General features: G+C 41.6%; 2 protein-coding genes across 7 annotated transcripts in view; one reads left to right on the top strand and one right to left on the bottom strand.

Moving 5' to 3' along the window:
• Positions 1-7,423, bottom strand: part of RAD51B (RAD51 paralog B) — a 647,202-nt gene extending 639,779 nt beyond the window's left edge. For 4 of the 6 annotated variants that reach the window (XM_046006988.1, XM_046006987.1, XM_046006991.1 and 1 more), the window contains exons 1-3: positions 7,359-7,423; positions 4,259-4,390; positions 2,653-2,766 (exon numbers count right to left, since the gene is read on the bottom strand). In XM_046006988.1, coding sequence (XP_045862944.1) covers positions 2,653-2,766; positions 4,259-4,342 — 198 coding nt within the window. In that variant the 5' untranslated portion in view covers positions 4,343-4,390; positions 7,359-7,423. The remainder of the gene's footprint in view (positions 1-2,652; positions 2,767-4,258; positions 4,391-7,358) is intronic. The other 2 variants (XM_046006989.1, XM_046006992.1) reach the window with 2 other exon arrangements.
• Positions 7,424-8,214: 791 nt separating this feature from the next.
• The window catches only part of ZFYVE26 (zinc finger FYVE-type containing 26), a 62,409-nt gene continuing 49,666 nt past the window's right edge, over positions 8,215-20,957 (top strand). The window contains exons 1-9 of the mRNA XM_046008614.1: positions 8,215-8,265; positions 8,757-9,033; positions 10,420-10,498; positions 14,872-14,961; positions 16,527-17,037; positions 17,424-17,554; positions 18,154-18,318; positions 18,464-18,552; positions 19,471-19,634. Of these exons, the coding sequence (XP_045864570.1) occupies positions 8,840-9,033; positions 10,420-10,498; positions 14,872-14,961; positions 16,527-17,037; positions 17,424-17,554; positions 18,154-18,318; positions 18,464-18,552; positions 19,471-19,634 (1,423 nt within the window). The 5' untranslated portion in view covers positions 8,215-8,265; positions 8,757-8,839. The remainder of the gene's footprint in view (positions 8,266-8,756; positions 9,034-10,419; positions 10,499-14,871; positions 14,962-16,526; positions 17,038-17,423; positions 17,555-18,153; positions 18,319-18,463; positions 18,553-19,470; positions 19,635-20,957) is intronic.

Raw genomic sequence — 20,957 nt, 5'->3', positions numbered from 1 at the left:
CCTTCCCCCTCTCACACTCACTCTCTCTCAAATAAATAAATAAAATCTTCTTAAAAAAAAAAAAAAATTCACCAATAGCAGCAGCAACAATCAGGACAGCACAGTCAGCCTGAGATGTGCCAGGAATCTTGGTTTTTTTATAAAGTCTCTGTGTAAGACTGAGCTTTTAAAAACACAGATCATACCCTTTTAGGACTTTTTATTGCTCTCAGAATAAAGTTCAAAATCCTTTACATGTCTTCAGGCCCCATGATCTGACTCCTGCTTGCTTCTCTGACTTCATCTCTGAGGTCAATCTGCTCCTCACCGCTGTTCCAGTCACATCAGCCTGATGTTACCGCTGGGAAATGCCATTCTCCCTCTCTCACAGGGCCTTTACACATCCTTGTCTCTCTGCCTACAGACTCCTCCTTGCTCACCTCCTTCCTGACTTTGCCTATCTCTCCCCTATTCATCATCCTTCAGGTTTTAGCTAAAATGTCACTTCCTAGTGAGAGCCCTTCCTAACTCTGGAACTAAGTAACAAACGCTGTTATTAAGTTTCAGAGTTTTTTATACTTTTCCTTGGTAGGACTTATCATTACTACAAATAACTGTTTATGTACGTATTATATGTGTAATGTCTGACTTCTCCCACTGGACTGTAAGCTGCATGAGGGCAGGATGTTACCACGTTCACTACAAGATCCCCAGGACCTGACAAGAGTACCTGCTACATGGCTGGCCCTCAATAAATACCAGTTAAAGGAATATATAAATGAACAAAAAAATATTCCCTGGGAAAATGTACTGAAGTTAAGCCAATGTTTACAGCAAGACTCAAATCTAGAGAACGCTACGGAAGTGAACATACAACAAAGGAGAAAGATGGTTTCTAGAGCAGGCATCTGGAATGGTACTGATACCTTGGCTGAAATGGTAGCAGAAGTGGAGACGAAAGGTGAATTTCCTGCCCGAGCTCTCTTTAATTCTCTAACTAGAAATACGCCATACATATTGACCAAACAGAATGACACATGCTAAACTAAAAACACTTTCTTGGTGCTTTACAAGCTTCAAAATAGTAACAAGTTGGGCGCCTGGGTGGCTCAGGGGTTTAAGCCGCTGCCTTCGGCTCAGGTCATGATCTCAGGGTCCTGGGATCGAGTCCCACATCGGGTTCTCTGCTCGGCAGGGAGCCTGCTTCCCTCTCACTCTCTCTGCCTGCCTCTCTGCCTACTTATGGATCTCTCTCTGTCAAATAAATACATAAAAAAAAAATAGTAACAAGTTAATTGAACCGGTCACAGCATCACCACTTAATATTTTAGCTCTCCTCCTTCTCCCATAAAACGAAGTGAGCTGTTCAAGGCTTGGGGGTCAATGACAAAGCTAGACAGTGCCAGTACCTAACTCCAATTCTAATTCTTCTGACTACTCTGCCTATGGGGTATTTTCCGAACAAAAGGAAATACTTCATCTATTTGTTAATTTCAGAAATTTCAAATGACACTAACATCCCTTCCTTCATACTTCATAGAATTGAACTCCACTTTTTTACTCAGTGGTTAACAAATTTCAATATAAGATGTAAGGTAAGTAATCCATAATTCATCTAAATAAATACATTCATAAAGCACTAAACAGACTTGCAGGCACTTTTATTCTGGGAAAACAAGGTCTTTTCTACCATGCACTAAATCTACAGGTTGAAAAGCTAAAGTTATGAGACAGAAAGTATAAAATAATTGTACCACTTGACAAGGATTTGTTATTAAAAGACTTTAACTCTTCTCAAGGGTGAGCGAAGTTTTTGGGTGCCTAGGTGGCTCAGTTGTTTAAGCAGCTGCCTTCAACTCAGGTCATGATCTCAGAGTCCTGGGATCGAGCCCCATTCAGGCTCTGTACTCCACAATGAGTCTGCTTCTGCCTCTCCCTCTGCCCTTCTCCCCAGCTCATGCTTGCTCTCCCTCTCTCTCTGTCTCTTCTCTCTCTCTCAAATAAATAAAATCTTTAAAAGAAAAAAAAAAGAGTGAGCAAAGTTTTAAAGTATTATTTAATCAATAAGCAAGTGGAAACCCAGTATGTGTACTTTATGATGTAGACTGATGACAATAAAAGTTAGAATTATAGAGACAGTAACATTCTAAACTTAGGAGTATATTATAATTTAACCACGAGGTCCACAAATTCTACCCAAACAAAAGACACAGATGTCCTTTTGAAATATCACTATTAGCTACAGGGGAAAAGAAACTTCCTGTTGCTTCCTCGTTCCCATAATTAGGAACTGTCTCCCATGAGTTTATAAACTACATAAATTTTTCACATATATTCTCATTAAAGGACTAACTTGATGGTGCGAGTCAATATTTTTGAGGTGTTCATCTCTATTTTTGCTTTTGCCTCATCCCAAAAAAGATTCTATTTTTTTAAAAAGATTTATTTATTTGAGAGAGTGAGCACACAGAGGCAGATGGAGCAAGAGACTCAAGCAGACTCCACACAGAGTAGAGCTCAACACAGTGGCTCAATCTCATGACCTGAGCCAAAACCAAGAGTTGGTTGCTTAACCAACTGTGCCCCCCAGGCACTCCCCAAAAAAGATTTCCAATGAAATTAAGAATCATCTCAAAAATCATAACCAAATCATAAAAAAATACATATATATACCGTTTGCATCTGTGGGGCACAGGCCCTGCTGACCATACATAGAAGTTCATGGACACCTCTATAACTAAGGCCGGTCATCTTCATAAGCTCCAGTGGGGAAAGACATAAAAAGTCCTAAAGAGACATAAAATGACTATTTAAACATGTATGTGCAACAAAGATACTGGAATTAAAAAGAAACTTTTAATGGACACAATCCATGTGTAGATAAAGCATAATTTGTTGTAGATCACAGATGTATATGTTTCTTATAATACTGCCTCCTATATACCTTAACTGAAAGATATGACGCCATAAACTTACCTTCTAATCTTCCAATTTAGTTAGCATATATCAGAGGACACATCAAGTGACATCACATAGCAGCAGCCTCCAACCCAGGTATATATGAGCACTGCCCTGGAGTGCTGGAGTTTGGGCACAGACACCAGAAGGTGCAGGTTGAAACGGGTTTCTTACTAAGCTATGAGATCCTTCAGAGGAAGTATTTAATCACTGATATAAAACTGACTATGGAATGAAATGTTAAGTCTCATACTTTTAAGAGTGTTTTCAAGTATGAACATGAGGATTATTAAATGTATAAGAGGAACCAAAAATACCATTAACACACAAAGCAATTTTTTAAAATTGTAGCATACTCTGAAAATCTGTCTTATTAAGGATTAAATCTTAACATAAAACCTTATTTAACCTAAGGATCTGCTTCACTGTTGTGCTTAAAAATGAAACATCTGGGGCGCCTGGGTGGCTCGGTGGGTTAAGTCTCTGCCTTCGGCTCCGGTCATGATCCCGCGGTCCTGGGATCGAGCCCCGCTTCGGGCTCTCTGCTCAGCAGGGAGCCTGCTTCCCCCTCTCTCTGCCTGCTGCTCTGGCTACTTGTGATCGCTCTCTCTCTCTCTGTCAAATAAAAAATAAAATCTTTTTTTAAAAATGCAACATCTGCGCTATCCATTTCTCTCATTCAGTGATAGGAAAATTACCCTATTAACTTCTCTTGCTTGCAAGAGACATTATCCATTTTTGATACCATCTCCTCATCTAAGTCCTATTTCTTACGTAACTGCAAAGTTTCTCTCAAGTGGATGAAACTTCTCTAGAATCCCAAATAAATGGCCTGAATATACTTCACAATATGCTGTAAGCATTCTCCCCTGACCCAAAATGAAAACAAAGTGGAATCTGGATAAATGAAATCATACTTGGAAATACAACGTTAGTGGCCTTTTACTTTATATTATTTTTTTTTAAGATTTTATTTATTTATTTGACACAGAGAGACACAGCGTGAGAGGGAACACAAGAAAGGGGAGTGTGAGAGGGAGAAGCAGGCTTACCGCTGAGCAGGGAGCCCGATGTTGGCCTCAATCCCAGGACCCTGGTATCATGAACTGAGTCAAAGGCAAACGCCCAACATCTGAGCTACCCAGGCTTCCCGTGGCCTGTTATTTTAAATTAGCCTCTGGAGAAGCACTACCATTTATCTTTTTTTTTTTTTTAGAAAGTAAGATTTTCATATTTCAGGCTTATTTTGGCATTATTAAAATATATTTAAAATTAATTTGTACTTAAAGTTTCTCCAAGAGAAAAAGTATATAAATTTTACCTGACAGGTAACAATCTGATATCTGTTCAGACGGTCACACAGCTCTTGTGACAATCCCACTCGTCTGAGTTTCTTGCTACCCATGCCTAAGGACCTGATGCAGATGCAACGGGAAAAGGGCCCTGAAAAGAACTGGAAAAGGGCATAATCAATAGTAGATAGGCTATCCAAAACACACTACAAAATAAAAAACTCTTCAAGCTTCTCCAGATGCAAAATGAAATGTATAGTACTAAAAATATTACTGATAAAATAAAGGACGGCTACAGAATCTTTCTAAATGTCTACCAAACATCCACACAGAGAAACAAAACAACATAAAAATGTGCATCTCACACAATTCTTCGGTATTTCTTACTTTAATATAAGAACACCACTTCTCATTTGTATAGCATCTTAAGATTTTCAGTGCATATATAAATTTTATTTGGATACGTAATTAATCCTCAAGGAGTATTTCCAAGCACTCCTTAGAAAACCTTTACTTTCACTGTACTGTAACAACAATAAATTTACTATGCACCTACTAGGTACCAGATACTGTTCCAGAGCTTTACATAAATTATCACATTTTATCTTCTCAAGAGCCCTATAAGAAAGTCTGATTAATTATCCAATTTTTACATACGAAAACACCAAAGTCTAGAAATGTTAGCTATTCCATTGTCATCAGAAAAAGTTAATGGTGGGTCCAAAATTTCAACTCAGAAGTCTGACTCTAAGGCTTATCCTCTTAACCATTTCACCCTGCTACAAGCCCATAATCATATTTAACTTCTTTTTCAACGAGGCACAGAGAACCTCTGAATCAAATGAGATTTTATTATTTCAGGTCTTATTTACAAACTGAAATTGTCTTTATTGTATTAGCTGCTCACATTCCACGTGCAATTAAATTTCACTCTTGTTGTTGAACCTCACTGGGGCTAAATGAGACTCATGAAATATTTGCCTTCAGAGAACTAGAACACAATCACTGTGATTCCTTTCATAACGCATGCAAAGGAGAGGTTGTGTTATCTCACTGACATGGCAAAATGTCCTTTGAGTAGAGTAGAAAGAGAAACTCTTCATTGTTCCAGGCAATAAAGCAATATAGTTATCAGAAAAGGAGTAACAGTCTGGAACAAAATCACATAGTACCAATAATGTAGATACCAGTTTATTTCCAATACCATGGCCCAAATTTCTACATAACATCAAAATTCTCTGAATCAAATGAACTCTCTCCCTCCCTTTCTCTCCCTCTTCTTCCTCCCTTTCTTTCTCTTTCTCTCTCTCTCTCTCTCTCTCTCACACACACACACACATACTCACACACCTCCCAAACACAAAATACATTCCTCTCATTCTCCAGTGGGAGTTTGTCAGTATTGATTTGTTTCCCAAATAGTTTACCAAGTGATATCTGCTGTGTATCCTAGTGTCTTTACAGATCAAATAGTTCTGGGCAATAACACCATTTAGACTGATAAATTCAATCAAAAAGGAGAACCCAAACTTCCTGGCCTTTTACAGTAACCAACTCTGCTATCTCAGCCTCATTAGGGCCACTCCCATCATCATATCCATACTGCCTGCGGTTAGTCCTTGACTATCCAAAAAAAAAAAAAAAAAAAAAAATCCATTCATTTGCTCCTTCCACAGATAGTTCTTAATCACACACTCTGTGAGTCCTGGGGTACAAGAATCATCTAAGCATATTCCCTACCCTTTGGGAACACATGGTAAAAGATGAAAAGAGATGTATACACAAATAATTACAGTCGTGCAGTAAGTATTGTCATTGATTTTTAAATGTGCTATGGAAGCCGACAGAAGAAGTACCATACTGGTCTGCAAGGGTCAGGTCAGTACCACCATCCTGCCAGTGGTAGCTACCTGAAAATTTGCTCCAATCCTGTCACTGTCCACCTTTAAAACTACCCATGAGACCATTAGACCCTGGGATAAATTCCACACTTCTTAAGATCGCATAAAGACCCTTCATCAACTGGTCTCTCACTTCCCTCTCATTCATGTATCTGATTGCAAGGCCCAGATCCCAGCTTTCCTGGCAGCTACTTCATCTCCTGGTGTCTCTGCTTCCTCATCTGTAAAACAAAGGTAATTCGAATATCTACCTCATAACAATGTAGTGAAAGGTTAAGGGATTTGGTGCCTGACAGAGCTATCAATCCAGGCAGCAAAACATCATTTGCCGCCTCACTTATCGGCTCTCCAGCCACAAGAGATTGGTAGGTTGCACAAAAGTCAGTTAGTCCTGACTCCTTGTCTTTCCTCCACAAAGCCTGCCCCCAACTCACTCTCTTTCTCTCCAATGTTCTCATCATATTTTGTAAATATTTGTTGGATAATCCTATTAACGTATTATTACAGCTTGCGTGTTTGTTTCTTCCACCAGAGACTTAAATTCCTGCTGTGTGTGCGCGCATGCCCGCACCTGTGAACAGGAGTGAGGGAAGCAATTCCAGCCTGAAGACTGAAACTCTCCCTCCCCAACAAGGTAAAAATCCTCACGTAAGATGTTCAATGAAAACTGTTATGTAACGATAACAGTTCATATTTATTGAGCCCTTATTACGTGCCAAATACTGTTCCAAGAGCTTCGGTCCGATGCTTTCCCTCACTTTTCGGACTACGGATACTGAGGTATTGGGTTGAAAATTTTGTGCAAATTCAGCGGGCAAATGGTTGAGTCCGCATTCCAATTCAGAGATCGAACTCCTCGCTTTAACTACATCTTCTTCACCACCACCAGAAGGCGAGCCGACCCTAAACTTCGCTTAATAAAGCGAGACCTGCCGAGACCCCAAACAGCATCAAGAGTCAAAAATGTTACCCGAATCCCCTAAAAATAACTTTTTCCAACAAGAAGCAGTTTCCCAGCATTTCCCACAAAAGAAAGCCAGAAGCCCCCAGATCAGCGGCGGGGTTCCTGTTAAGATACCTACAGGCCTAGGGGGAGTGTACTGGACCAAAGAGAGATTCACCCCTACCCCGAAATCAGTAACACAGAGAGGGACCCAGAGAAGAAGCAGAAAATAATGAGTGCATCCCATTTCCCCACAAACGCCCCCCACATGAAACTTTCCAGTACCGGGTCTGTAGCATCCAACTTTCAAAGTTTCCCCCACCCCTCACAGTTCCCCGCGGAAAGCGCCGCAAAGCAACAACCCAAATGCTGACTGGGTCATCGCTCTGGCGAAATATCCAATCAGAGGTAGGAAGAGAGCCCCAGGTTGGCTCCCCTGCTTGCTGGGAATTGTAGTTCACACTATAATCAGTCGATGAGTTCCAGCCAGTTTCTCGCTACAGTGATTATCAAAGTGCTGTAAAGGAACAGCAGCAAGGAGTGAATGAAGCCAGGAAAAACCTTGCTTGGAATTGTCTTTTTTCTTTGTTTTGTCACTACATTTAAAAAATGTGTAATGGGGGCGTCTGGGTGGCTCAGTGGGTTAACCCGCTGCCTTCGGCTCAGGTCATAATCTCAGGATCCTCGGATGGAGCCCGACCTCAGGCTCTCTGCTCAGCAAAGAGCCTGCTTCCCCTCTCTCTCTGCCTGCCTCTCTGCCTACTTCTTACCTCTCTCTCTAATAAATAAAATCTTTTTAAAAAAACAAAAAATAAGAGCTGACTTCAATGCTGGGGAGTAAAAGAAGAAAAAAATCAAGGGACACTGATATTCCTGCCATCTGCTCCGATGAACGCAAAACAGGTGTTGAGCTGGGGAGTGGTAAAAACTGAGAGGAACGGTCCTTATTAGCCGGGTAGCTGATTTACTCTTTCGTTGTCTAGTTTTCTCTGGTCCGAAGGGGTGGCCACACGTGACCCAAACAAATATGGCGCCTTATTTGCATCGTCCCTCCACTGACCAATAGGAGTAGCCGCTCTCAGTCGTCCCACCCCACCCGGCCATCGGGCAACCTCCCGTATGGGATCTATCACCTGACTCGGTTCAAACATGGCTGCGCTGGCAGCTCTATTGCTTTGGGCACCGGGAGCGGGTAAGTGTTAGGCACCTCAAAGAAGGAGGGGGCGCTCCCCACGACCCCTGTAGGGAGCATCACTCAGCCCCAATCCCCAATGGCCTTCAGCTCTGACACAGACTCTTCTCCAAATCATCCCTCATCTGCCTTAAGAGAGCTCAAACGAGGGAGGTTCCTCCTGAATTTCTCATCCTTAAGGAGGCGACCACCTGGGGATTTGGAGTCGGAATGGGCGTTAAGTGGGGAATATGAAAGTACGGTTATGGGTCTGCACCCTGAGCTAATACTATTAGATCATTGAGATTAATTAAATATTGGATGCATGTAGAGAGATGGGATCCACCCCTCGGGGAAAGGTGGAACTTCTCAAAAAGAGTAACACGTCAAATCAAACTTAAAACAATAATTAGGGAAGTAAGTCCCGCTTTTCCCAGCCGGGCTAGCAGTTACTAGTTTGGCTAATTATAGTTCCTTCCGTTTCTCCTCTCTGTGGTGTGTATTGTTTCTAGGAGGTGCTCCACGAATGAGAAAATTGACAATGTGGTCTGCGTAATTTATTTCTTCTTATCTCCCTGCACTCTGTGCTGGGAAAATGCGTCATCCATTTGGAAAAGAGGAAACTGCTTCTCAGAAGCAACTTTTTGGGTTTTTCTGTGAGTGCCTTCGCAGAGGAGAATGGGAGCTAGCCCAGGCATGTGTACCTCAGCTACACGAGGCACAAGGGGATATCCCAAAAAAGGTGGAAGATATACTTCAGGCGCTGGTGGTGTGTCCAGATCAGCTGAGGTAAGGATCTCTCTTTATTCCAGGCAGTCAGAGGGCAAGAGACACAAGGTCACTATTTGGGCTCTGGTCAACATGCCTCTCTCAACTATCCTCAGAGGAATTATCAGAGGCAGAGTGTATTTCGCTTGCTCTGAAAGTTTACCTCTCTAATATATGTTTAGTACTAAATCAGTATTGGCTTTCAGTTATCCTCTTAAACAGCATGTAAGCCTGGCCAGCAAAGTATGCCTGAAACCACCATTTCTTGATTATTATTATTAAAGTAGATGGTGGAACTGCATTGAAATGCATTTTCTTTGCCTCCAGAAAGACTCTTCTTGCTTATGTAATTGAAGGTATTGTAGCTTTAACAAAAGACTGTAAGTCAATTCACTTAAAGTTTTTTTTAATAATTATTTGAATATTATATTTAAAAAGTTATATAAAGTTTTACATTCACAAGAAGTGCAAAAAAAAAATGCAAAGAGTACCTTTTCCACAATTGTGGTATCTCATATACCTATGGTACAATATCAAAATCCGGAAATTGACATTGATAACATTTCTTTTAACTAGACTGCAGACCTTATTAAGTCTTCACCATTTTTTAAATGTGGATTTGTTTTTATGTATGTAGTTCTGTGCAGTTTTAGTCAGGTACAGATTCATGTAACTACTACTAAAATCAAGATACAGAACTCTTCCATCACCACAAAAGAATTCCCTCACTCCCTGGGAATACCTCTTTGTATTTTGACCCTCTTGGTACCCTGGCAACCACTGTTCTCTATCTAAATTTTTAGTGAGGCTCTTCCTGGCAGTGCTGTTAACAATTAAATGTGCTGTCTAGTCTCTCCCGTCACTTTTCCTTGTGACAGCTGTGTTGTACTAACACATACAGAGTAGAGACTTAGGTGATTCTTTTTTCCCTTTTTTTTCATTTGGGTTCTAGCCAGTTTCTGTCTAAATTACTAACTTCAAAGAAAGCCTTATGAATTCCTATATCCCTGTTTTTAGCATAGAGTTAAAAATAAATTTTTATGAAGTTCCTTTTTTTCTTTAAGGCTACTTGATTCAGTTTCTGTTTTCAAGAACATACTTTAGGGAGATTTGCTTTTATGGTTTTCTATGAATGTTATTTTGTTTAAAAATGATAAAGACTAGATAGTGAGTTGGAGGTAGGGGGTAAGAATTTTTTTCCTTTTTTTTAATGAAAGTTGCTGGCTCTGTTCTGGTTCTATTTTTATTGATCTACCATATAATTGAAATTTTCTCATTAGGACAGTGTCTTCTTGCCTGTTTAGGTTTAAAATAGACTGAGCAGTGAAATCCAAATCTTGGATCACAAAAGAGTAAAGGTCAGTAGAAACTCTTTGTTTAGAAATACTTTCTTTGCACATTTTTCAGATGTGGACAGGACATGAACCCTCAAAGATTAGCCTGGGTCTGGTTTCTTATACTGGAAAAATGGTTCTCCCAGGAAAAGGTAAGAAGGTTTATATTTCAGATTTTTTCCTGAAGCCAAGACTGAGAACTTGGAAGTGGCTAAAGATTTCCTTTTCATCTCTTACTTCCTTTATTATGAGGTTTGTCATATTCCCTTCTCAGTGTTGACAGTGAAAATGGCTTAAATTTTTATTGCTTTCTCCCTACCTAAATATATTCATTCCCTTACTAACATGTATTGGAATGTAATACCATTTAAGGTGATACCATTTTGTTAAATACCATTGTGAGTCTTGTGCCTGAATAGAGTTTTGCAAAACCAAGTGAAAGTGACAAGATAGCAAATAAATTATGAATCTCATAACACACAAGTAATGGGGAATGGGCTGAGCTGAACCCTGGTTTTTCTTCCAAAAATCTCATTTTAATTAGTCCAGTGCAGTGAATACTTACAGATTTCAACCTCATTGATTAATAATTTAATAATCCACACGAATTAAACTAAAAGTTAGCAAGTATAAAAACAGGGTGAACAAATTAATAGTGAAAGAAAACTTGTAACAAAGTGCTTTTTTAAAAAAGGTTGCCATTAAAAGGCTTTTTAAAAGTATGTGATAATTATCAGAAGTTGATATCTATTAGAGGAATTTCTCTGACACAATTCTGTATTAAGCCTCAGACTTTAAGATTTAGGTGAGGAACCTCTGACCCAGAAGAGAAATGATGACTGGCCCAGGGACACACCGTACAGTTAGTGGGAAGAACTAAGGCTGGAACCAAGGTCTTCTCACTTTGAGTCCTTACTTTACTAGGTTTTTCTACCTCAACATTATTAAAGAAACCATAAATTTTGTTCTGTAAATGTCTATAATTCAGCCTGATTTTCTTCTTTACTCCCCCTCTGTCATCAGAATTAATTTTGCCTCCAGTTCCAGTTTTGCCTGACACTTCTTCCCATAGCTGTTAAAAAATAACAGAAATTCCTAATCTAAATGTACCTTATATACAGGTTTTTGGCAGTGTCTTAAAAAAAAAAATTACAAAAAGTCTAGCAGGAGAAGGCAGAAAGAGAAGCCAAATTTAAAAATAATCAACCCCAGGATGATTGAGTTGGCTCTAGTTTCAGATCTAAAAGGGAAAACCTGAATTAAAATCTTCAAAGAGGAAAAGAAAAAATATCTATTGTTATTGACTAAAAATCTTTCTAGTCTAAGCATGGAATTTGTCAAACCAGATGAACTTTACCCTCACTAAAGGATATTTGCCTACTTCATGGCTGCCTTTTTTTTTTTTTTTTTTTTTTAAGATTTATTTACGTATTTTAGAGACTGCAGTGGGGTTGCCGGGGTGGGCAGAGAGAGGGAGAAAGAATCCTAAGGAGGCTCCACGTGAAGGCCCTGAGATCATGACCGTACCTAAATCAAGAGTTGGATGCTTAATCAAGTGAGCCACCCAGGTGCCCCAGTCATGGCTGCTCTGTTGCTTATTTTCTGTACAGAGGCTCAACCAGACCAGGTGGTTGATTTCACTTCCATGGCTCCTTCTCACAAACCAAGAGTTGTTCTTGTTTTTCCCAACATCAAAGACCATTTAATCTTAAGGCTTCAGTACCTCAGTTATTTAAACATGTGGGAATGTTTTAAACATTAAGCAAGGACCTCAGAGACTTAACTCTTAGAAGGACTAAGGTTGCAACTCTTACAAGGACCTAGAATAATAGTTCGACCAGGCCGGTCGCTAACCCAGAGTGGCCTTCATCTTTTAGGGGACTTGCTAGCTGCCTCTTTTTCCAGTCTCCCACCTTCTGCCAAAAACTTCCTTTTCAATTAGTTGAAACAGTGATTCCAGTTCCTCTTTTCTTCATCCTCTTTCGCCCTCTGCCTTTTTATCTTGTAGTGACTTATCTCTACATGTGGAAGCATGTGTGCAGAGATTTACCTGCAGAGATGTTCACTGCCATGTTGCTTCTAATAAAGGAAGACTGGAAACAGCTCCCATGTCCATAGTATAGGACTCGCTAATCTATTTCTAAAATACTATGCCACTATTAAAATTATGTGGTAAATGAACTTTCGGTGACATGGAGGGTTGTTCATACTCTGCTGCATGAAGAAACACCTTAGAGAACTACGCATTTGGGATGCACGAATAGAAATGATCTGGATGCCCTCAGACCACAGTTTTAATAGAAGCTCTCTTTTAGTAGCAAGATTTGGGGGTTGTATTTGTGTGTTTTCACCTGCCTATTTCTGTATTCTAATTTTTCTGCGTTGAACATTCCTTGCTTTGATAGTAAGATCTGTGCTTAGAAGCAGAAGAAATTCTTCCCTGCTTTAGAAATGTTAGTCATTTATGACCCTGCACGTGCATAAAGCAATTTCACCAGTAACATAATTACAAACTAAGGAGTCTTTAGCATTCTAGAGTAAAGTCCTAATGTCTTAACCAGATTTTGTTCTTTATCAGGGGCCTACTCTCTGGACATCTTATCTATTCCTTCCTCTTAGTCCTCAATTGAAGCACTTAACTTTTAGCTTTCCGGCATGAATTTTCTCCACCAACTTCTAATCACTAGCATTATATAAGCATTGAGATGGCATAGGTGCATTAGGGAAGGATGTGGTAAGAAGAAATAGGATTTTGCACCGAGAACATACTAGATCGTCTTAGCCTCTGATACGGTAAGTGGCACATGAATAGAGAAGGTGTGAACTTGTGTTCTAACGCACCACCCCCCCAAACACACAATCTTGCAGGTGCTTCTTGCTTGAGATAGGAAACCTTTCAATAAAATATGACTCCCAGAACCTTTAGTGAGCCATGTGATTTACAGGTATCTTTAATTTAAAGCAGTGTTGGGGTGCCTAGATGCCTCAATCAGTTAAGCATTGGACTTTGATCTCAGCTCAGGTCGTGATCTCAGAGTCAAAGCCCTGCACTGAGCTCCATACTTAAAAAAATAAAGAAATAAAATAAAGCAGTGTTTGTTAGGATTAGTCCTAGATTTTATTCTAGATCTAGATTTGTATTTGTGTCTGGAGATGGGGAAACTATAATTTTAGTTTTAAAAACCCAGTAAAGGCAAGTTATTTTGTTTTTTTGTTTTTGTTTTTTTTTAAAGGTTTTATTTATTTATTTGACAGAAAGAGAGAAATCACAAGTAGGCAGAGAGGCAGGCAGAGAGAGAAGGGGAAGCAGGCTCCCTGCTGAGCAGAGAGCCCGATGCGGGGCTCGATCCCAGGACTCCGAGATCATGACCTGAGCCAAAGGTAGAGGATTAACCCACTGAGCCACCCAGGCGCCCCGGCAAGTTATTTTGAAACAAGCAGGTCCAGGAAGACCCAGGGGCTCACTCTTTCCTTTTTTCAGTCATCTCTGATGGCATATCTCATTAAATATTTGATGAGGTCACTTTTTCTTTTTCATGCTTGAAATAATTCAGAAATACTTCCTGGGGTGCCTGGGTGGCTCAGTGAGTTAAGCTTCTCTCTTCGGCTCAGGTCATGGTCTCAAGGTCCTGAGATTGAGCCCCGCATCAGGCTCTCTGCTCAGCAGGGAGCCTGCTTCCCTCTCTCTCTCTGCCTGACTCTCTGCCTACTTGTGATCTCTCTCTCTGCCAAATAAATAGATAAAATATTTTAAAAAATACTTCCTAACCGTTTCATCTTTAGGAAAATGTATGCTCAAGTCATAGGTTTGTTTGATTTAGAAATAAATGAAATTTTTTTAAATGTGTGAAAATATGACATAGAGTATCTAGTACATAATAACTATTAGATCCCTTCCTCTTTTGTTTTCCAACTTAAAATGAATACTCAAAGCCAGGGTTTGGACCAAAAGAGGATGAAGTGGCCATACCCTCCCAGGCTTACTCATAGCTGGGTGTTTGGACACTGCAGGGAAGATTCTTGGAAAAAGACTTCATGTGACAGAAGAGTCACGTGATGTGAGCAAACCTTGGAGTTTGAGGTGCTCAGCATGGGATTTAAAAGTCAGTATTTAAGAGGGATATGCATCCAAGTTTAGCTGTTTTTAATTATATAGAAAAGTATCTCAAGGAGCCTGGGTGACGCAGTCAGCTCAGCATCCACGACTCTTGGTTTCTGCTCAGGTCATGATCTCATGGGTCATGAGATCGAGCCCCACATTAGGTTGTGAGCTCAGCAGGAAGTCTGAAGATTCTCTCCCTTGCCCCTCCTCCCCCTTGCACGCACTCTGTCTTTCTCAAATAAATAAATCCTTTTAAAAAAGAAGAAGAAAATATCTCAAACATATCCAGAAATTTAGTGGTTAAAAGTACTTTATTTTAGAGAAACAGCAGAAATGAAACTAACTGCAGAGAAATATTTTCTTACTATTTGTTAACTAAAGCATATGTCTAATCACTGTGCTCCCTTCTTACGATCCTTCTAGAAATTACTCCCAAGTGTTTTCCGGAGAGAGCTTGAGTTTCTGTTATTATCAGAAAATCTCCAATGTGACATTCCAGAGAACATCCTCAAGGTGAGAGAGGGCTTGGAAGCCATCTACCCCAGAATTACAGTCACTCAACCAGCTCAACTTGTCCCCATGACATTGGCTGTGTTCTCAGACAAGACCAGGCTAGGTAGAGGTCCCTCTGAGGAGAGTTCAGAATTATAATGAACTTACCTGATTTTAGAATTCTTTAGAGTTGGATTGTCTAGAAGTACTAAGTATAAGGGGATTAAAGTTTTTTTTTTTTTCATTCCACATAAAAGGAAGATCTAACTTAGATTTAAGCTTGGTGTTTGAATTTTTCACCACTGTATCAAAGAGAATATAAAGGGAGAAAGGAAATGCTATTTGTTGAATACCTCTTCTCTAACAGGTGCATTAATAATCCTCGCAGCTGGGGGCACCTGGGTGGCTCAGTGGGTTAAGCCTCTGCTATTGGCTCAGGTCATGATCTCAGGGTCCTGGGATTGAGCCTCACATTGGGCTCTCTGCTCAGCAGGGAGCCTGCTTCCCCCTCTCTCTCTCTGACTGCCTCTCTGCCTACTTCTGATCTCCCTCTCTCTCTCTCTAGGCCACCAGCTAATTAAAGACGCCCTAACAATAGGATTTAAGATAAGGACTTTTCGTTTATTAGGCTGAGGACTCATGGCCCTGTGACGATCTTGGAGGCAGTTAATGAAGAAGCACCCCCGAGTGCTGTCCATAGGCATGATTTTAAAGCATGGAAAAGCACCTACTAACCCATCCTCTGTTCTCCCTCTGTCCCCTCTGTCCCAGCTCTACAAACAAATTATAGGCTATAGAGGTTCTTGCCTTCAAAGGCCATCTAGTCAGGGAGAAAAGACCAGTACACACATGCCACAATTATGGATTAAACCAGATGGTACTAATTTTGAGTACTTTCAAAGCCCAATAAAGAGGGAGAGTCCTGTGGGTTGGAGGTATTGGGAAGGTTTTAAAGGGTGAGGAATAGGCTATATCTCAAAGGATGGCTAGGATTTGGAGCAGAGGTTAAAAACTGGTGTGTAATATTCTCTTACACGTTGAATTTAAATGCCGTGGGAGTGGACATCATGTCTTACGTCCATTTGTTACCTGCTTGGTCTATGAATTTGCAGCCCCTGATTTAGATCCACAGTGCACATTTTGGAGGTGGTGAGGGGGCCTAGCTTGAGAATGAAGCCCTTGGGCAGTTGAGTTCTCTCTTTGTCTCCATCTCTCCATTTGTAAAATGAGGACAATGAAACAAGATGGGATTGGGAGGGAGACAAACCATAAATGACTCTTAATCTCACAAAACAAACTGGGGGTTGCTGGGGGGAGGTGGGATTGGGAGAGGAGGAGCGGGCTATGGACATTGGGGAGGGGAGGCGAACCATAAGAGACTATGGACTCTGAATAGTAGTGTCTTAAGGTTAATTTGATTTTTCTGTGTAAAGGGCTTAGCACAAAGTAACAACTATAATGTGTTTGCTACTACTGCTGTTACAGACACACTCATATTTACACTGAAAAGAGGAAAACATTAAGCATATAAGTGATAACATCCTAGACATGTTCACCACGGACCCTTTGCTTTATCATCTACTCAGGAGTTCTACGAAGCCTTAGCACAAGATACAGGAGGCCCTGTGCTTGACGGAAATCAGAGGCGGGAGAGCTGGAGCCCTCGGCTCAGCTCAGAAGCTGTCTCTGTGCTCTGGGATCTTCTGAGGCAGGCTCCCCAGGCAGCCCAGGCCCTGCTGGAGCTCCTGCTTCGTGAGGACGATGGCACTGGCACTCTGCAGAAGGCACTGGTGGACCTCATTCGAAGGGCACTTGGAGCTGTGAAGGGCCCCACCGCTGGGCCCACTGGCATAGTAGATGCCATCTACGGAGCCCTGCGGAGTCTGCGTTGCCCCGCAGAGCCGCTCAGGGTTGAGCTGCGTCTCCTGTGTGAGGAACTACTGGAGTCCTGCAGGGCTTGGGGGAGTCCCCTGCAGGAGATGCAGGTGCTCAACTGCCTGCTACACAAGGCTGGATGGAGCCTGGTCTCCCTGTATGGCCATACCTATGCAGAGAAGGCCACAGAAAAGCCAGTGAAGGCCGTACCCTCGGGAAAAGGTGTGTTCCCTTTGCCGCTTCTCCTTGCATGCTGGTAATTCCACTGTATCCAACCTCTGAAGTTCCTCTAGGCTGTTGCCTTCCAAGTTGCTCGCGAAATCTAGGGGAGAGGCTACGCATAAATGGTAAGGTGTTATTTCGTGGAAGTACAGATTTTGTAGTCCAAGATGGAGTGATGGAAGAAATAATAAAGCAATAGCAATAGCTGGAAAGAGCTTTTCAGAAGCTATTGAGAGAAGTAAAAGTGCCTTTAACATAGAAGTGTAGAAAACCTGGTTTAACTTTTTAAAAGAATGAACTCTCACATCTGTTGGTTTTTTGAATGGGCTTTAGCTTAGGAAATACCTTCCTATTCCCCAGTAACCTTGTCTGGTTTGATTTTGTAGTCTCCCCCGATCATCTAGATCCTGAGCAGGCAATGCTAGCCCTGTTCTCCAATCCTGACCCTGCCCAGGCTTGGAAATCAGCCTGTTTCTACTGCCTGAGCAACAGCAAGCATTTCCTCGAGCAGATCCTGGTAAATCAAACTTATTCATTCCCCATCACAGAAGTACCCAGGGATTTTCCTATAGGCTTTTTCATTTCTCATTTCTCTCTGGCTCATTTATCCAACACAAAGCAGTCTAATTAGCAGTGAATCATTTGGTATGTCCATCCCACAGTCCCAGGGGAAAAAAGGCTGTGAGAACCAGTGTCATTCATAATTAGAACTGCAGTCATTTTATATACACCCTTTGGCAAGATCTAAGATGTTAGATACGTATAAGCTTTCTGTACGGTGTGAGGAAGAAAAGACAGTGGCAGCAATATGTTGCCGAGCCAACGGGGGACTTTAGTGACTCTGATCTCCATCCAGACCACAACTGAGCCTTAGTTTAATTCAACAGATGTTTCTTAACCTCATCCTGTGTGCCATGTACTGTGCTCAGAGCTGGGGTTACAACAGAAGTCAGTCCCTGCCTTTGGAAAACTTAGTCTAGACTTTCTGTGGACATTTTGTACTCACCTGGAGACTCCTATCCTTGTCCGACATCTCCCTGTTTCACTAAAACGTTTCCTACCCTCACGAGCAGCAGGGCCACATAACTGTCTACAGCAGCCTCCATTGGCTTACAGGTGACGGCACTAGCGCTGCTGAAAGAGGAAGACTTCCCAAGTCTTGGCCGCCTACTAGACAGAGAATTCCGGCCTCTCAGTCGACTGCTCGTGCTTCTGGGCTGGACACACTGCCAGAGCCTAGCATCAGCAAAGAGGCTGCTCCAGACACTCCACAGGGCCCAGGTAACTCTCCCTCTGCAGCGCGAGCTACTCCGGAAGTGAGGGCTGTGGGTCTCGAAGTGAGGCGGAATGCAGGGTTCTGAAGTCAGTCACTATCTGACACCAGGTGCCTCAGTCTGCATCTCTTTCTTCTCCCATATCAACACAGGACCAGGGCTGTGACAAGCTCCTCAGGGATGCCTGTGATGGGCTGTGGGCTCACCTGGAGGTCCTGGAGTGGTGTGTACAGCAGAGCAGGTACAGTCCTATGCGGCCAGCCACCTTCCCACCACTGGGCACACTAAACCCCATGCTCCGCGTGTGTACCATTTCAGGCCGCCTTCCACATAGATGTTTGAGTCGACACCATTGACCTGCAACTAATAATCATCCCAGCTATTAAACCAGGAGAGGAACATAAATAATGATTATCTTTACCATAGCTATAAAGTTATAACTAGAGGATAATTTGAGGATGACAGTGATAAATGGAACAAAAGCTCACATTTTCTGAGCAACTTTCTGTATGCCAGACATCGCTCTGAGCCCTTTCAGTGGGTAATTTCACTTTAGCCCCTCAGTGATTCTGTGAGATAGATGCCGATATTGTCCTCATTGTAAAGGTGGGACAGCTTAAGCCCAGAGGAGGCAAATCACATGCCTAAAGTGACACAGCTAATAAGTGTGGTCCCTGTTCCTAGGCATGTGTTATCCTGGATCATAGGTTTATGCAACACCTGCCTCTTGCCTGTATACAAGGCTGTGCTTCCCGATAACTTAGCCTGAGGTTTTCCCCAGATCGGGGTTCGTGTTTTGTTCTTCACCCACTTCACCAGCACTTCCTGAAATAAAGTGGGCAGAGGGGGAGTGGGATGAGTTACTCAAAGCAATCAGAGAACCTTAAGTCAGCTGTTAGCCAGGAAGAGCATGGAAATTGGAAAGCCTATCTGTGGGCCCTTTCTAGGTCCTTTCTAGACAAGTAGAGCTGACTTGATGTACTTTCCTAATGGGAAATGAATGCTCTGCTCCATTCCAAACCAACTAGAAGTTAACGTTGAGGGAAGTGAAACCTGTAGTGTCATGGGCCAGAGAGAAAGAACAAGAGGGAACTAAGATGGGTTTCTCAGACTTAGATATAAACTGACTTTCTTCCAACCTCTCAATTTTGCCCTTCAGCAACCCCATACCAAAGAGAGATCTCTTGAGTCATTTACATGGTGGAGACAGCCACTCCGTGCTCTACTCTCTCCACCATCTTACCAACCTTCCAGCCCTCAGGGAGGAAGATGTTCTCAAGCTCTTACAGAAGGTGCCAGCCAAGGACCCACATCAAGAACATGGTGAGTTGGTGAGGAATGACTTGGGCAGGCTTCCCTCTTAGGACAATCCTGCACCAGTTTCTTTCAGCACAAGATTTATGTAAATTTGATCTGTCAAGGTGGGTGGTCCAGCATGTGCCCACTAGTTTGGCACTATTTGTCCCAATCAGATTATGGGTTGTAGGGATACTCCTCTCCTTTCTTGGTGAGGTATAGGGAATCCTATGAGAACAGGCCTATAGGAACCTTTGTCCTGGAATTTTCTTAGGAACCACTCATGTACCTTTATCCCAACGAAGCAGAATTAGGACCTGCCCTCTAAATTTGCAGCATTGCATGGGCAGTGTTTATGAAAGTTTTTGGTGAGTCTTTCCATGCTTTATAAGCTTCTTCCTAGCAAATTCTGTGCTTCCTTTCCCTCCCATCTCTCCTTCATAATCTGTTAAACAGATAAAGAAGTTTAGAAGACTTGCCTAAAACAATAACAAAGCGTTTTAACCTTGGATTTCTGCTTAAAACTCAGCTCCTCACTGGGTGTTGTGCAAAAACAATGAATACTGTTACGCTGAAAAAAATAAATAAATAAAATTTTTAAAAAATACAATTGGAAAAAAAAAAAAAAAAAAAACTCAGCTCCTCGTTGACAAGCTCTTTTTGCTCCCAACCTAGATACTGTTTTGATTTATGTTTTAAAAGAACCTACTACTAATTGGAAAATCATTATTACTGTATTTTTTTTTTTTTCTGGAGAAGTAGGCAATTTGTTTACCAGATCTCCTAAAGGAACTAGAACTCTCTATTTTCTACATACAAGTACAAAAGGCTTCCAGAGAAGGATTTTAAATCAGATCCCTGGTGACTCACCAGGACACACATGGAACTTGAACTGGGGAAAGACAGAAGAAGAGCAACAATAGTGCTGGGATTTAGTTAACTCAAGAGAGGCATCTGGGGTACAAAATTTAAGGAGTCACTTGCTCTCAAGGTCATGCAAGTCCTTGCATGTCCTACTATGCAGAGGCCGAGGCATAGAACAGTATTGGTCTAGTTTTTCATATTACCTTAACCTTGGTAAAGCTGAGGTTACTTTCTAAAATTAATCACGAGGAAGTTCATACATAAACGAGTTTATTGCAGCTTCATAGTAGCAAAGCATCCCTAACTACTGCATGCCCTGCCTAAAAGGAATCCCTAGGGAAGGGATTCATTCAGTAGAAGTGTATGCAATGTATAAAATCTTTTTTCAAGATTTTATTTATTTATTTGACAGAGAGAGGCACAGTGAGAGAGGGAACACAAGCAGGGGGAAGTGGGAGAGGGAGAAGCAGGCTTCCCCCTGAGCAA

Source organism: Meles meles, chromosome 6 (assembly GCF_922984935.1).
Source record: "Meles meles chromosome 6, mMelMel3.1 paternal haplotype, whole genome shotgun sequence".
In the NCBI taxonomy this organism is placed as follows: domain Eukaryota; kingdom Metazoa; phylum Chordata; class Mammalia; order Carnivora; family Mustelidae; genus Meles; species Meles meles.
This window is presented reverse-complemented; position numbering and strand designations above follow the sequence as displayed.